Source organism: Saccoglossus kowalevskii, chromosome 6 (genome assembly GCF_978046115.1).
Source record: "Saccoglossus kowalevskii chromosome 6, keSacKowa6.1, whole genome shotgun sequence".
In the NCBI taxonomy this organism is placed as follows: domain Eukaryota; kingdom Metazoa; phylum Hemichordata; class Enteropneusta; family Harrimaniidae; genus Saccoglossus; species Saccoglossus kowalevskii.
In genome coordinates, this window is record NC_140646.1 from 30,885,658 (window position 1) to 30,902,247 (window position 16,590).

At 34.9% G+C, this 16,590-nt stretch overlaps 1 protein-coding gene across 1 annotated transcript in view; it reads right to left on the reverse strand.

Moving 5' to 3' along the window:
* The window catches only part of LOC100376343 (uncharacterized), a 124,826-nt gene extending 108,284 nt beyond the window's left edge, over positions 1 to 16,542 (reverse strand). The window contains exon 1 of the mRNA XM_002741444.3: positions 16,206 to 16,542. Coding sequence (XP_002741490.2) covers positions 16,206 to 16,409 — 204 coding nt within the window. The 5' untranslated portion in view covers positions 16,410 to 16,542. The remainder of the gene's footprint in view (positions 1 to 16,205) is intronic.
* Positions 16,543 to 16,590: the final 48 nt, after the last annotated feature.

The following is a 16,590-nucleotide window of genomic DNA, read 5'->3' on the forward strand; positions in this document are numbered from 1 at the left end:
TAATGGAATATTAATTTCAAAATCAAATCAAGTTGTTTAGCACAAAATAATTAGTCATGAAAAAGAAAACATGCATCAGTTCATTCCAATCCGAACATGACCTTTTGAATTGCTGCTCCCATGTCCATGCAGTTAATAATAAAAAAAAAACAGATATTGTTTTCTATATATTAAAAAAATTATATTATTAGTTTATATGTGATTTATTACCAGTGCATACACTTTACGTAAATGACTGATATTAGTCAGTGGTTGAAATAAATAATATTGTCATAATCTAGCATACAATATTACGTGATTTAACTCAAAATTATGCCGAAGACAGAATTGAATTATTAGCGATAAATAAACAGTATGCTTATCATTTTATTATCAGCGAAATGATGTAAATTCGGTCGGCAGATCATAACATTGAAAAAATATAAGAAACTTTTAATACATACGTACATACATACAAAAGCAACAAATTAGCTAATTAATTACCGGTAATAACTGCCACTTTTCACAAAATAAACTTATAATTATTTTTCAATGATTTTGATCAAGAGCAGTAGTGAGTGGGAAATTATTTTCATTTGGTCTGAAATTGACAAAAAAAAATTATTAAAAAAAATAAAAACAGCAGAATATTGCAACAAAAGTTTGGTGACAAAAATTTTGGATTCAAAGGATTATTAAAATTAGATAAAATTACCAAAAAAATGAATTCAGATACATGCAAATAAACCTTATATCCTAAAATTCACTTTAAGAACGGAGCAAAATATTCTAATTTGCAAATAATTTATTCAATATGCAGAAACTTGCCAAAAATAATCAGAATCACCATATTATATAACAAACACTTTTTATAACAAAATTGGCTTTAGAGATTTTAGCAGAACAAATATGTAAAATTTGCAAATATACAATGTCATGACAACAACTCATACTCATCTAGTTCCTACTTCTCACTTAAAATACTTATAGCACACATTCCAATTAAGAACAATATATACAGAAGAATCATTGGAGGAAAGAAATAACTCACACATGGTATAAAGTCATATAAGATCTTTTAATTTTTGAGCTAGAAATCTTAAAGTAATACATGATTGCTTATAACAAATGACACATTGAGCGTGCAGGATAAAATGCATGACAGATGCATGAACTACAAAGTATGAGTTTAAGTGTTTAAACAAACTCATTTTTACCTTGACCTAATTAAAATAATTTAGTACACATTCATGATCTCCATATTCACCAATTACTGAGAGTATCAGTAACTTCAGTCCAGATTGTGATCGCAAATTACAACGAACGAGGCGAAGACATGTTGTGTCAATTTTAATCTAACGTCTTTCCCCTGAAATAACATCAAAGTATGCTCTGAGCATTTTAAAAATAGCTCAATATCTATGAAAAACCAGTAAATTAGCATTGATAAAAGGAATAACTATGTATAAAGTGATCATGCTATTTTTGATTGCAATAAAAACACTCTCAAAATTACCAGGAAAAAAGTCATTTGCACATTCTGAAAGTTTAATGTTTATAATGTAACCAAGTTTGCTTTGAGAGTTTATCAAAACATAATGAAATCAACGCTTAATTGCATCTACATTTAAGGTGCAAACACATCAATGACTTTGCCCCATGGGAATTATATGCAAGACTGGAGAAAAGAAATAACAATCAATAAACACATAGTACTGCATGATAACACCTCCTCTGTCTGGAGTTGAGAGTAATTAAAAATACCTTTGGCATAAACCCCAAACGTCACACTTTGTGAAATCATGGAGTATTTTGAGAAACGAAATAACTTCATATTTTAATTTTTCAGTGTCAACTTTTTTACTGACTAAATTAGATTCTGTGCAAATAAATAATAGGAGAATTAACTAACTTGGAATTTTTAATGCCAAAAAAAAAGCATGACTGATTAATAACTGCAAATTAACTATAAATCTTAATGCTAACACTACTCTAGGGACAGCAGGAAACACATAGGATGCATTCGAGATAATTTAAAATGTGGTGATTTCTTGCAAAATAAATGTTTTATGTTTTTTTGTAAGGGGATTTGACACAAGATTGAGTTCCAAGCAACAATAAAAAAAAATGTGAAAGTAGAGAAAACAATAATTTATTTTAATTGTATTTGCACTTTCATGGTCAGTTTAATTATATAAGTTGCATCACGACTAGCACTCAAATATCAATATCGCGGGAAAAAACACCTACTCCAACAAAAACAATTAAGAAAGCTCTATACGTAACTGAAATGATTTCACCTTTACACGCATTAAAGAATTTTACTAATAAACAAAATTTTAGTAGCGAGAACAGTTTTTACTGTTTCATTAGATCCAAGACAATGTGGTTCGATATAAAACCACTGATTAGACCACCCTGATATTTGCAAATTACATAAAAACGAAACAGCTGTCATAAAAATGGAAGTAAAAGTAAAATTAACTGAAACCTTTTTAGAGCCATAAAAAAATCCAACTCAGAGACATGTAATCACTGGCTTCACAATAAATGTATGTGATTTATGGTTAACAGCTTTGACAATGGTTTTATGATATTATTCGCATGTCTTTGGGTCATCGGTATTAATTAGATAATTTACAGCCTTCATTTCAATCTGGAAAGTGAACTACTCAGACACATAAATTCCAACTTGTCGAAAGACCACGTTTTGAACTATAAAACAAAATCCCAGTTGTTAATCCATATGTCTTTGCAATTATTAGAAGTCCAAAATTGGAGAAAAACTATTATAATTTTTGCTACCGGTACCTCTCTTCAACAGCGAACATTTGCACATCTGAACTATAGGTGTGTTGAACAAAGTCGTACATAATGAATATGTAAATCTGTCCGACTCAAGAAACGGAATCACAACTAATAAAGCTAATGTGAACAAAAAATGGAAATTTAATAAAGACTTTGACAATATTATAATGTTGAGAAGGAAAATATTTTTTTTTTCTTTTTAGAATTAATTAATGAATAAAAAAAGTAAAATTGCATCAACACTGTGTAATGTTGTATCTGGTGATATTACAGAATACCATGGCCTCGACCTCGATTTGTTGGGTATGTAAGTTATTTTAGTTAGTACTTAGGTGTATTCTGCTGCTCATTTGTCAAAAAAACAGCATCTATAAACCACATAGCATATAAAAATAACTTGCATACCCCACAATCATCAGGGCAAAGACCTGGCGTTACCATTACAATTCTTCACAGATAGTCGCCAGGAAAGTCCTGACCACTTCCATTCTATTCACGGTGTTAGCGTTAAAAATGATAATCGACAAATGCAGCAAACAAAAAAAAATTCAAGAGTTTTTCAAAATCAAATATAACCCAGAAACATTTATTGTGACACAGGGCTTTTTTACATCAATATTAAAAAATAAATATAACTTTTAATGACGCCATGACCCAGCATCCAGAGAATGTCATTGCTGCAGCAATTTTATAACACTATTCATTAGTTTTCGATCCAGATTTTTGATGCTCTTTAACAAATTATTTAATAATGTGTTGATCTATACAAATACACCATTTAGATTTCTGACAAAACTAGAGTATGCTTCACAGATGTACTCAGTGTTGGTATCATTTTATTTCATGCTGTAAGTTCCAGGCAGTCATCATGATGACTCATTTGCATAATTTGGCATTTCATGGCTCTTGTTTATGTAAAAATGTAGCTCTGATTATTCAAATATGCACAACCAGAACAATAAACAATCAGGTAACCAGCCAAGTTGCCTGGCTACTTGAACCATTTTCTGGCTACATTGTACTCTGATAATTTGAAATTATTATTCAATTGAAAAATGAGTTTTTTCACACCTATTTTCATAAACTGACCCAAAAACCACATGATTTTAAAACTACATCAGTGTAAAACTGCATCACAAACTGTAGAATTGCATCACAAACGTATAATTGCATCACAAACTGTAGAATTGCATCACAAACTGTAAAACTGCATCAGAAACTGTAGAATTGCATCACAAACTGTAGAATTGCATCAGAAACTGTAGAATTGCATCACAAACTGTAGAATTGCATCACAAACTGTAAAACTGCATCACAAACTGTAGAATTGCATCACAAACTGTAGAATTGCATCACAAACACTAGAACAGCATCATAAAATGCAAAACTACATAGTACTACAAGGGTACTACGCAAAGTGTAAAATTACATCACAAACCTAAAAGTGCCTTAAACAGTCTAAAGCCGCATCAGTCTAAACCTGTAACAGTATAGAGCTACATCATAGTGCAAAGCATCATTATCTATTCATGTCTATCCTATCACATATTTTATCATCCCATGGGATGATACATATGTTGAAAGCTCTAGGCTAAATCTAGGATAAGTTTTTAGTTTCATACACACAAACCAAGGTTGATATCATTTAACAAGACATGTAGAAGTCATGTTTTATTTTTTAAATTTTATATTATAACAGTAAATGTGGGGTCTTTCATGAGAAGAATATTGCCGACTTATATTCACAAAAAATATTGATGTATTCTGAATCAGTTCACGTACACCTGTTGTGTTCAGATTTGACACAGAATATGACTATCAAATATGAGCTGACATCTTAATTGGCAAATTGTCTCTAAATTAAAACAACCAGCAAAAAAAACTAATTTTCAGGAAAATTCCTAGCACTGTAAATTATGCTGTTTTCATTGTATGCAAGATGTGGAGTTTTTTTTTAAACAACTTCAGAGGAAGAGAGTATCATTCTAAGTAAAATGGCTTAAACAAATGAGGGTAGATATATCACCTAATAATTGCTACAATGTAGCTTTACCTAATCAGTGACCATCGATATCCACTTGCAACCCTTCTGATGGACAAACTAACACTGACCTGTTTTTTTGTATACCGTCCGTCTGTTTATCTATTCAATTAGAATCAACATAACAAAAGCAAATAGTATCCATTCAGCCAACCCATATACTAAATACTACTATTGTGACTGGTAATTCAAACTAAATACCCCCACCCCCTCAAAACTCTTGTCATTCCCCTCTTCGAATGAAAAAAAACAGAAAAAATGACAAAATTAATTACCATCAATATAATTTTTTTTTTTTCATTTCAGCCGTACCTTAGTGGATACAAACAAACCAATGCTGTGTTTCATTTATAAATGCACATTATTAATAAATTTGTTTAATTAAATTAAGTTTGCAGAATTCTAAAGAAGAGATTTCTTCTGACGAGCGCTACTTCAAAGAACTGCCGAAAATACCAAGTTTGCAGATATTCTAAATTGGGGTCAAGTCTCTATATTTATGACATATATATACCTGCCTATCATGTACAGTGTGTATAATAAGAGCCATACATATGAACTCATTACTCCATTATTAAGTATTAATGACATGCAAATTTTTTTTTTTTTTGCATATCGTAATGATGATCGCCATGGTTGCCATGCAGATAAAAGATGAATAAAATTGCATTGAAATTACATTAGCTGACATGAATCCCCCTAACTGCTCGGATTGAAACATTAAAAGATTTGTAATCTCGAAATTATAACTTTCTCACCCACATGGTATTCAAATATCAGAACACAATGTCAATATTGTAAAAATATCACAAACCATGTTAAACATGTGTAGTTATATCACAATACACAACTATTAAACTGCCATATTCTCCTCAGCCTCCATATTACCAATAACAGTCACCAATAATTCATTATTACATCTATTTTCTCATTGCTGATCTAGCATCAATTCCTCTTGAGAACCATAAGTACGCTTAAACATTGGCCGATAACATAGGCGTAGCGTTTAAATTATTTCCCCAAAAATATCCTGCCAGCATAATTGTCACAACTAACCTTGGTGTCCTCAAAGTACAATGGGGAGATTGTTATTCTAATTCCCTCTTACAAGTTTATCATATGTTTCCAGAATGAATACGACATCAACGCTTCATACAATAAATAAAGAGTTTAATTCAAGAAAGATTAGATTTTACAATATTTTGTTTTTAACCTCGTATATTGTGATAATTTGTCGCCGTCATTATCATGCTCTAACTCATCATCATCATCATCATCGCCTCTTTCTTCCCATCATCTGAAAGGGATTAAATTTGTCTGTCTGTCTGTCTGTCTACAACAAACAACCTCATTAGCAGTGATTCACTATACTATCAGGGATTTCAAACATCTGCCTTCGCAACAATAATCCCCATCTCCTTGCAAGTGTTAGCAGATTTGGTCGGATTGAGCATTTTTTTTCTTCTTTTTTTCATTTCTTTCTCTTTTTTTTTTGTCTGTCTCACTCTCATCTTCTATTTTAAACTGTAATGACCTTAGAAATTGAAGAATAAGCGAGCGGGTATACTAGTAAATAATCGGCTGACCTACTAGCTAAGAAAGGATTACTCGACGTACAGCGACCATTCACTTTCTGCCGACCATTAGTAATACAATTAAAACATGTATGCAGTCACCTCATTTGCAGTCAATAAAATAATTATAGATCACAGGCAGATTAATTGCAATGGCTGAGTTTCCTGACTTCAATTTGATTCAATTCCCAAATCTCCTGAACGCAGCGGCAGTTTTCAAAAGCGGCAAGCTTATGACTTTGCTAATTGCACGCTGGATAATTTTCCTTAATTAAATGCCCTGTGAATAAATGCCAGGGTCGTTATGAAATCTCAGCACGCTTCAGTCGGCTTTTCTTGTGCCCTTCACCCCCCCCTCTAGCTCGCTCTCTTCTGTTAAAAAATGCCCTGAGCAGGTCAGAGAGATAGGTGCCTAGTGTCGGAGCCATGTAACACGATGTTGGTATTACACTACACCACCAATGCATTCACGTATTCACGTGGCTGTGCGAGGGCATCTCGTGTATACACACACAATACGGTGATGCCAATCTTTTAATGGTGGCACTCGTTAAACATAATGTAAAAAACAACACAATGAATGCAATCAAATGAAATACAGATATTCTTATCCCCTTATCCAAAATTCCTCCCTTTACAGAACACCCTCCTCTTCTCCCCTCATTCATATATTTTCCTTGTATTTTTGTAAAACTCATTTAACATTATATAGTATACATCAAACATTATATATCATCATATATCAAATATTACATATCATCTTTACATATTTTACTCATTATTCAATCCACAAAGTCAAATGAAAATAACTGATTTTACTAAGTTCCTAAACTTTCACCACCGTGAGAAAAAAAAAAATCACCGGTTATTAAAATGATTATAAAATAATCCAGGTTTTATATTGCATCCTCAGTTGAAATCAACATAAGCTTAAATTTATGCCATTAACACCCTGATTAATTTTCATTTTAAAAAGACACACTGGTTTTAACTGCACTATACATAAATCTGCATGATAAAAGTAGCGGGTGTGTATTTTCAAGGCCAAGAGACAAAAGCCATGCAATGAGGTGAGCAGCTGGCCTCGGGCAGTGATTGAAAATACTAATTACGGCGAATATGAAACATGAGATAGATAACAATGCCCGACATTACAATCCTAATCATAACTCCAGAGGGCCCCCTCTCACATAAAACTCCATTAGGTGTTGAAAATTATTATGCAAATGTGTGGGTGATCAACTTGTGGTGTAATCAGGAATGATTATGTTATGCTGCCCTCTATAGGTGATACCTATTACAGGATTTCTGTAATTAATGGCCTCATGATGGCAGGATTCATTTTATTTATTTCCAGATTTAAAGTTTGATGAAACCAACTTATTCAGACTTCTACAAAGTACGTTTATTATCATTTTGAGTTGTGCATTTTGTCTTCTATCTATCGTAGTATCATAATTTTATACTTGCTATTATCTGTAATGTATTAGCTTAGATTGTTTTGTTTTTTTGCTTTTTTTATCTATTTACTGTTTTGTAACCTTTTATTCCTTTTTAAACTTTTGTAACCATTGCCAATCCCTCCGGGGAATGTGTAAGTGTTAATAAAAAAATTACTACAAATTATTAAAAATCATCATTCAGTTTGCAAAATTCAATGTTTGAAAAGAAACTTTAAAGATTAAAAAAATATTGAAACTGAGAAGGGACTTTGAAATGATGGGCATCTAGATTTGTACTCAATAAAAGATGTAGAAAAACTTTAACACCAAGTCAACTTATTCCACCTTTCACTAAATTTAACCAGCATTTTCTAAAATTATCAAGTTATAGAACAAAACTTAAAAAGCTGCAAAATGCTGCAATATAATTTTGTCAGGAAAGACTATGGCATATTTGGGGGAGAGTCGAGATATGATTTTGCTAAACTTTGTGCAGAACATAAACAAAGAGGTTAATTTTCTGGTTTGGGGATGGTTCAGACATTAGAATATTTAAAACGGTAGATTTACTTGTATTATATAAGCATTGAAACTGCCTTCCATTGTAGACTTTCAAATCATGTCACTATGACAGGAGTAAAATTTACTGAATACAATCTTGGTAGATAGATTTCAAGACATTTTAGTATCCATACGTAGATTACAAGACATCTTGGTATCCATACGTAGATTACAAGACATCTTGGTATCCATACATAGATTACAAGACATCTTGGTATCCATACGTAGATTACAAGACATCTTGGTATCCATACGTAGATTACAAGACATCTTGGTATCCATACATAGATTACAAGACATCTTGGTATCCATACATAGATTACAAGACATCTTGGTATCCATACGTAGATTACAAGACATCTTGGTATCCATACGTAGATTACAAGACATCTTGGTATCCATATGTAGATTACAAGACATCTTGGTATCCATATGTAGATTACAAGACATCTTGGTATCCATATGTAGATTACAAGACATCTTGGTATCCATACGTAGATTACAAGACATCTTGGTATCTATATGTAGATTACAAGACATTTTGGTATCCATACGTAGATTACAAGACATCTTGGTATCCATACGTAGATTACAAGACATCTTGGTATCCATACATAGATTACAAGACATCTTGGTATCCATACGTAGATTACAAGACATCTTGGTATCCATACGTAGATTACAAGACATCTTGGTATCCATATGTAGATTTCAAGACATTTTAGTATCCATACGTATATTTCAAGACATCTTGGTATCCATACGTAGATTACAAGACATCTTGGTATCCATACGTAGATTACAAGACATATTGGTATCCATACGTAGATTACAAGACATCTTGGTATCCATACGTAGATTACAAGACATCTTGGTATCCATACATAGATTACAAGACATCTTGGTATCCATACGTAGATTACAAGACATCTTGGTATCCATACATAAATTACAAGACATCTTGATATCCATACATAGATTAAAAGACATCTTGGTATCCATACATAGATTACAAGACATCTTGGTATCCATACATAGATTACAAGACATCTTGGTATCCATACATAGATTACAAGACATCTTGGTATCCATACATAGATTACAAGACATCTTGGTATCCATATGTAGATTACAAGACATCTTGGTATCCATATGTAGATTACAAGACATCTTGGTATCCATACGTAGATTACAAGACATCTTGGTATCCATACGTAGATTACAAGACATCTTGGTATCCATACGTAGATTACAAGACATCTTGGTATCCATATGTAGATTACAAGACATCTTGGTATCCATACGTAGATTACAAGACATCTTTGTATCCACATGTAAATTACAAGACATCTTGGTATCCATACGTAGATTACAAGACATCTTGGTATCTATACATAGATTACAAGACATCTTGGTATCCATACATAGATTACAAGACATCTTGGTATCCATACATCGATTACAAGACATCTTGGTATCCATACATAGATTACAAGACATCTTGGTATCCGTACATCGATTACAAGACATCTTGGTATCCATACTTAGATTACAAGACATCTTGATATCCATACGTAGATTACAAGACATCTTGGTATCCATACGTAGATTACAAGACATCTTGGTATTCATACATAGATTACAAGACATCTTGGTATCCATACGTAGATTACAAGACATCTTGGTATCCACATGTAAATTACAAGACATCTTGGTATCCATACGTAGATTACAAGACATCTTGGTATTCATACGTAGATAACAAGACATGTTGGTATCCATACGTGGATAACAAGACATGTTGGTATCCATACGTAGATAACAAGACATGTTGGTATCCATACGTAGATAACAAGACATGTTGGTATCCATACGTGGATAACAAGACATCTTGGTATCCATATGTAACCATTAGGTCCAAAAATCAATAAAAGAAATTATTACAAATGCATGCTAATGTGTAAAATATTTACTTCCCATGGTTCAAAGGGTCAAACTTCGACAAACATCAGCAAAAAGACTCATGTAATCTCACGACACAAGCACAGTAACATAGCAACGATTTAACTTGAAACTCATCTGTCAGTGGATAAATTTGGGCAATTATGGTATCATCTCTTGCACCAACCACCTGGTATTCACCACCAAATAACAAGGCATTATGCACCCATCCCTTGCACCAATAACCAAGTATTTACCACAAAATGACAAGGCATTATGGACCCATCCCTAGCACAAAACACCAACTATTCACCACCAAATGACAACACATTTTGGACCCATCCCTTGTACCAATCACTAGGTATTCACTATCAAATGACAAGGCATTATGCACCCATCCCTTGTACCAATCACTAGGTATTCACCATCAAATGACAAGGCTTAATGTACACATCCCTTGTACCAATCACTAGGTATTCACCACCAAATGACAAGGCATTATGGGCCCATCCCTTTGACCAATCACCAGGCATTCACCACCAAATGCCAAGGCATAATGAACCCATCCCTTGGACCAATCACTATGTATTCACCACCAAATAACAAGGCATTATGGAATCATCCTATGCACCAATCACTAGGTATTCACCACCAAATGACAAAGCATTATGGACCCATCCTTTTAATAATCACTAGGTAATTACCATCAAATGACAAGACATTATGGAATCATCCCTTGCACCAATCACCAGGTATTCACCACCAAATGACAAGGCATTATGTACCCATCCCTTGCACCAATCACTAAGTATTCACCACCAAATGACAAGGCATTATGGTCCCATTCCTTTAACTAATCACTAGGTAATCACCACCAAATGACAAGACATTTTGGAATCACCCCTTGCACCAATCACCGGGTATTCACCACCAAATGACAAGGCATTATGGACCCATCCCTTTTACTAATCACGAGGTAATCACCACCAAATGGCAAGGCATTATGGACCCATTCCTTTTACTAATCACTAGGTATTTACCACAAAATGACAAGGCATTATGCACCCATCCCTTGGACCAATCACCAGGTAATCACCACCCAATAAGGCATTATAGAATCATTCCTTGCACAAATAACCAGGTATTCACCACCAAATGACAAGGCATTATGGAATCATCCCTTGCACCAATCACCAGGTATTCACCACCAAATGACAAGGCATTATGGACCCACCCCTTATACCAATTACCAGGCATTCAGACAAGGTATTATGAACCCATCCCTTGAACCAACCACCAGGTATTCACCACCAAATGACAAGGCATAATGTACACATCCCTTGAATCAACCACCAGGTATTCACCACCAATGACAAGGCATTATGGACCAATCCCTTGTACCAATTACCAGGCATTCAGACAAAGTATTATGGACCCATCCCTTGAACCAACCACCAGGTATTCACCACCAAATGACAAGGCATTATGGACCCATCCCTTGTACCAATCACTAGGTATTCACCACCAAATGACAAGGCATTATGGGCCCATCCCTTTGACCAATCACCAGGCATTCACCACCAAATGCCAAGGCATAATTAACCCATCCCTTGCACCAATCACCGGGTATTCACCACCAAATGACAAGGCATTATGGACCCATCCCTTGAACCAACCACCAGGTATTCACCACCACATGACAAGGCATAATGTACACATCCCTTGAATCAACCACCAGGTATTCACCACCAATGACAAGGCATTATGAACTCATCCCTTGTACCAATTACCAGGCATTCAGACAAAGTATTCTGGACCCATCCCTTGAACCAACCACCAGGTATTTACCACCAAATGACAAGGCATTTTGGACCCAGCCCTTGGACCAAATCACTAGGTATTCACCACCAAATGACAAGGCATTATGCACCCATCCCTTGTACCAATCACTAGGTATTCACCACCAAATGACAAGGTATAATGTACACATCCCTTGTACCAATCACTAGGTATTCACTTCCAAATGACAAGGCATTATGGGCCCATCCCTTTGACCAATCACCAGGCATTCACCACCAAATGCCAAGGCATAATTAACCCATCCCTTGCACCAATCACCGGGTATTCACCACCAAATGACAAGGCATTATGCACCCATCCCTTGGACCAATCACTAGGTAATCACCACCCAATAAGGCATTATAGAATCATCTCTTGCACCAATAACCAGGTATTCACCACCAAATGACAAGGCATTATGCACCCATCCCTTGTACCAATCACCAGGTATTCACCACCAAATGACAAGGCATTATGGACCCATCCCTTGTACCAATCACTAGGTATTCACCACCAAATGACAAGGCATTATGGACCCATCCCTTTGACCAATCACCAGGCATTCACCACCAAATGCCAAGGCATAATTAACCCATCCCTTGCACCAATCACCGGGTATTCACCACCAAATGACAAGGCATTATGCACCCATCCCTTGGACCAATCACTAGGTAATCACCACCCAATAAGGCATTATAGAATCATCTCTTGCACCAATAACTAGGTATTCACCACCAAATGACAAGGCATTATGCACCCATCCCTTGCACCAATCACCAGGTATTCACCACCAAATGACAAGGCATTATGCACCCATCCTTTGTACTAATCACTAGGTATTCACCACCAAATGACAAGGCATTATGCACCCATCCCTTGGACCAATCACTAGGTATTCACCACAAAATGACAAGGAATTATGCACCCATCCCTTGTACCAATCACTAGGTATTCACCACCAAATGACACGGCATTATGCACCCATCCCTTGTACCAATCACTAGGTATTCACCATCAAATGACAAGGCATTATGCACCCATCCCTTGTACCAATCACTAGGTATTCACCATCAAATGACAAGGCTTAATGTACACACCCTTGTACCAATCACTAGGTATTCACCACCAAATGACAAGGCATTATGGGCCCATCCCTTTGACCAATCACCAGGCATTCACCACCAAATGCCAAGGCATAATGAACCCATCCCTTGGACCAATCACTAAGTATTCACCACCAAATGACAAGGCATTATGCACCCATCCCTTGGACCAATCACTAGGTATTCACCACCAAATGACAAGGCATTATGGATCCATTCCTTGCACCAACCACCAGGTATTCACCACCAAATGACACGGCATTATGCACCCATCCCTTGCACCAACCACCAGGTATTCACCACCAAATGACACGGCATTATGGACCCAACCCTTGCACCAACCACCAGGTATTCACCACCAAATGACAAGGAATTATGGACCGATCCCTTGTACCAATTACCAGGCATTCAGACAAGGCATTATGAACCCATCCTTTGAACCAACCACCAGGTATTCACCACCAAATGACAAGGCATTATGGATCCATTCCTTGTACCAATTACCAGGCATTCAGAACAAGGCATTATGGACCCATCCCTTGTACCATGTACCAGGCATTCAGAATAAGACATTATGGACCATTCCCTTGTACCAAGCATTCAGAACAAGGCATTATGGACCAATCCATCCCTTGTATCATTGCAATACTGTTTGTTACATTAACTCTGTGATCTAGGAGGTGTCCACAGACATTCAGGAATGATCAAAACATGGCAAATGAAATTCAAAGAAACAAAATACAATGTTAATTATGATATCTGCTATTATAACCCACACTTCATGATACCATGGCTGGCAAGTTGCTTTCTGTTGTACATGAGAAGAGGATTTCTGGATAGAAAATAAGCAGAGGCTATTAAAAAAGCAAATATAGTGTTAGGCATAAATTTACATATTCAATAATAAATCATGTCATTCTACAGTTAAAGTAGTCAAATGTTCTTGTTCACATTTTCTCTACTAACAAAATACCAACCCTAGATATAGTACTAGTAATTTGCCAGTCACAATGATGCCTATTCACTATGCAGTACAATATACATTACATACATTGCAGCCCCATCCCTCAAAGTAGTCAAATGTTCTTGTTCACATTTTCTCTCACATATATTTTTTTTTTATTATTATTATACATTATTAATTTTTAGGGCTCTTTCACTGGATAAATTGCAAAAAGATAAAAATAGTCAAACTAAATATAAAAATTGTATCAAATCCCGAAACAAATGCCAAAGTGACCAATAATTAATGCAAACTATACCAGTTTGTCGCAAAAGCAAGAGTCACAAAAATAATTTTCCCTTAAACAGACCTGAACAGTCACCTGGTAGGAAAATATTTTCAAAACGTTTTACACATTACAAAATCATTTATTTTGTAAAATGTGGAATGTAATACCAAATGCAGTAAAACCACAAAACTACCTATGAGATCATTGATCCAAGCTATCGAATATCCAGTAAATTACAGTACACATTTGCTCATAAGAGGCTATCAAGAGAAAATATCCCATCACAGTGAGAGTGAATGAGCGTAACGTTGTGTCTGAGTAACCTTATACATGTTACTGGTCCAGCTACTTTATGTATGAAGTCCAGGACTGGGAAAAATAGTTGAAATTTCTGGCAATCAACTTACACATCTGACATATTTATTTTTGAATATTAGTCCAAGTTAGTCCAAGAAAAAAAAATGTCCAAATTGATAAATTGATGAGATGATGAGGTTTTTTTATTTTTATTTTTTAATTAAGATTATTTAATATTAAAATAACGAAATATATGTTCAACATTTTAACATCTATAAAATTATGCATTAAAGGTTCAGTTGGATTGACAAAAGATCCTCTGAAAAAAAGAAAACAAGCATATCCTCATTCTACTGTATGTGAAAAACTTTACTGGTAAGCAAAAGTGAAAAAAAAAAATCTGTTAGGCCCAGATATCAAGACTTGGTTACAAAAAGTCACACCAGCCATAAAGGCCAGTTTGTACATGGTGACATGAAAGCTTGTGCTTTAAAAGTGAGCCATGGATTATGTTTAATACTAGATACATAGTAACTTAGTAATTTTATGATACATGTACATTTAAGTTGTTTGTTGCAACAATCTATATATTTTTGCCCTGCTTTGAGCTAAAATTATATTCTATAGTACTGCTGTAAATACCACACACTAACAAATCAACAAATAATTTGCTTCTATAAACTCTACAGACTTTTTTACCACTTTTACACATGACATTTACCAAACCGGACAAAAAAGTCTAAACTGGCTACAAACTTCCAGCACTCGCTCAATAACAACAGTTTCCAAATTATCATTCCACATACACTCCATTTCCCTCTTTTTGCACAATATATCTTCTTCATATTTTTAAAAACTCAACAAAAGCAAATCAATTACAATGAAAATTAAATTGAAAACAAGTAGCATACCACATAAATGTTAGTTGCCTCACAGCAAGGTGGTCACCAGTGTGAAAGAGATTTACACAACTAATCACCACGTCATGGGATAATAGCAACAAAAAACATTTATTTGCAAAACACAGAGCATGAATAAATCATCTGGCACTAATGAAACATTTCAACTTTTTGGACAGCAAGGCTAATTACTTCACCATGACAACAGCGTGTCTAACGACCAATTGAAGGGCGTGTTTTATGACACATGACATGTGCGATAGATTTTTTTTAAATGCAGTTGCACTCATCCATAAAGGTATAAGTTTCAAGAACAACACATGCTTATATCCTTTACATGTTGGTGTATAAACGTGTCTGCGGCAGGTGGTTGAAGCACTCGAGGTATATGAGCACCATTTTTGGAAATGTTTTTTTTTATCATTATGATTTAGTTAAGGTGTCAGGCAGTACATTCTGTATTTTGATTTGAATTTTCCTTATATTTACCTGCAATTCATCCACAGTCGCCTTCAATCGCTTGTTCTCTCGGACAACTTCCTGAAGAAATCCCAGCGTTTCAATGTGTCTCGACGTCAAACGTTCATGCTGATCGTCAGTTTCGGAAATTTTCGGCTTCAATGGGTAGCAATTATTTGCCATTGCGTCGTCAGTATTACTTTGCATGGACAAACTAGCGATCATCCATTGCATGTAAGCTAGTTTCGCATAAAAATGATTTCGTTGCTAACTTAACAAGCTGTCAACTCCTAGTATTTGTTTGTAAACAGTTCATTATCGTAAGGGAACCCCACTTCACCTTTCACTATTAGACTTGCAACACCTCGAACATAAAATTGAATCATTGCGAAGAAACAGCGCCCTCATACAACAT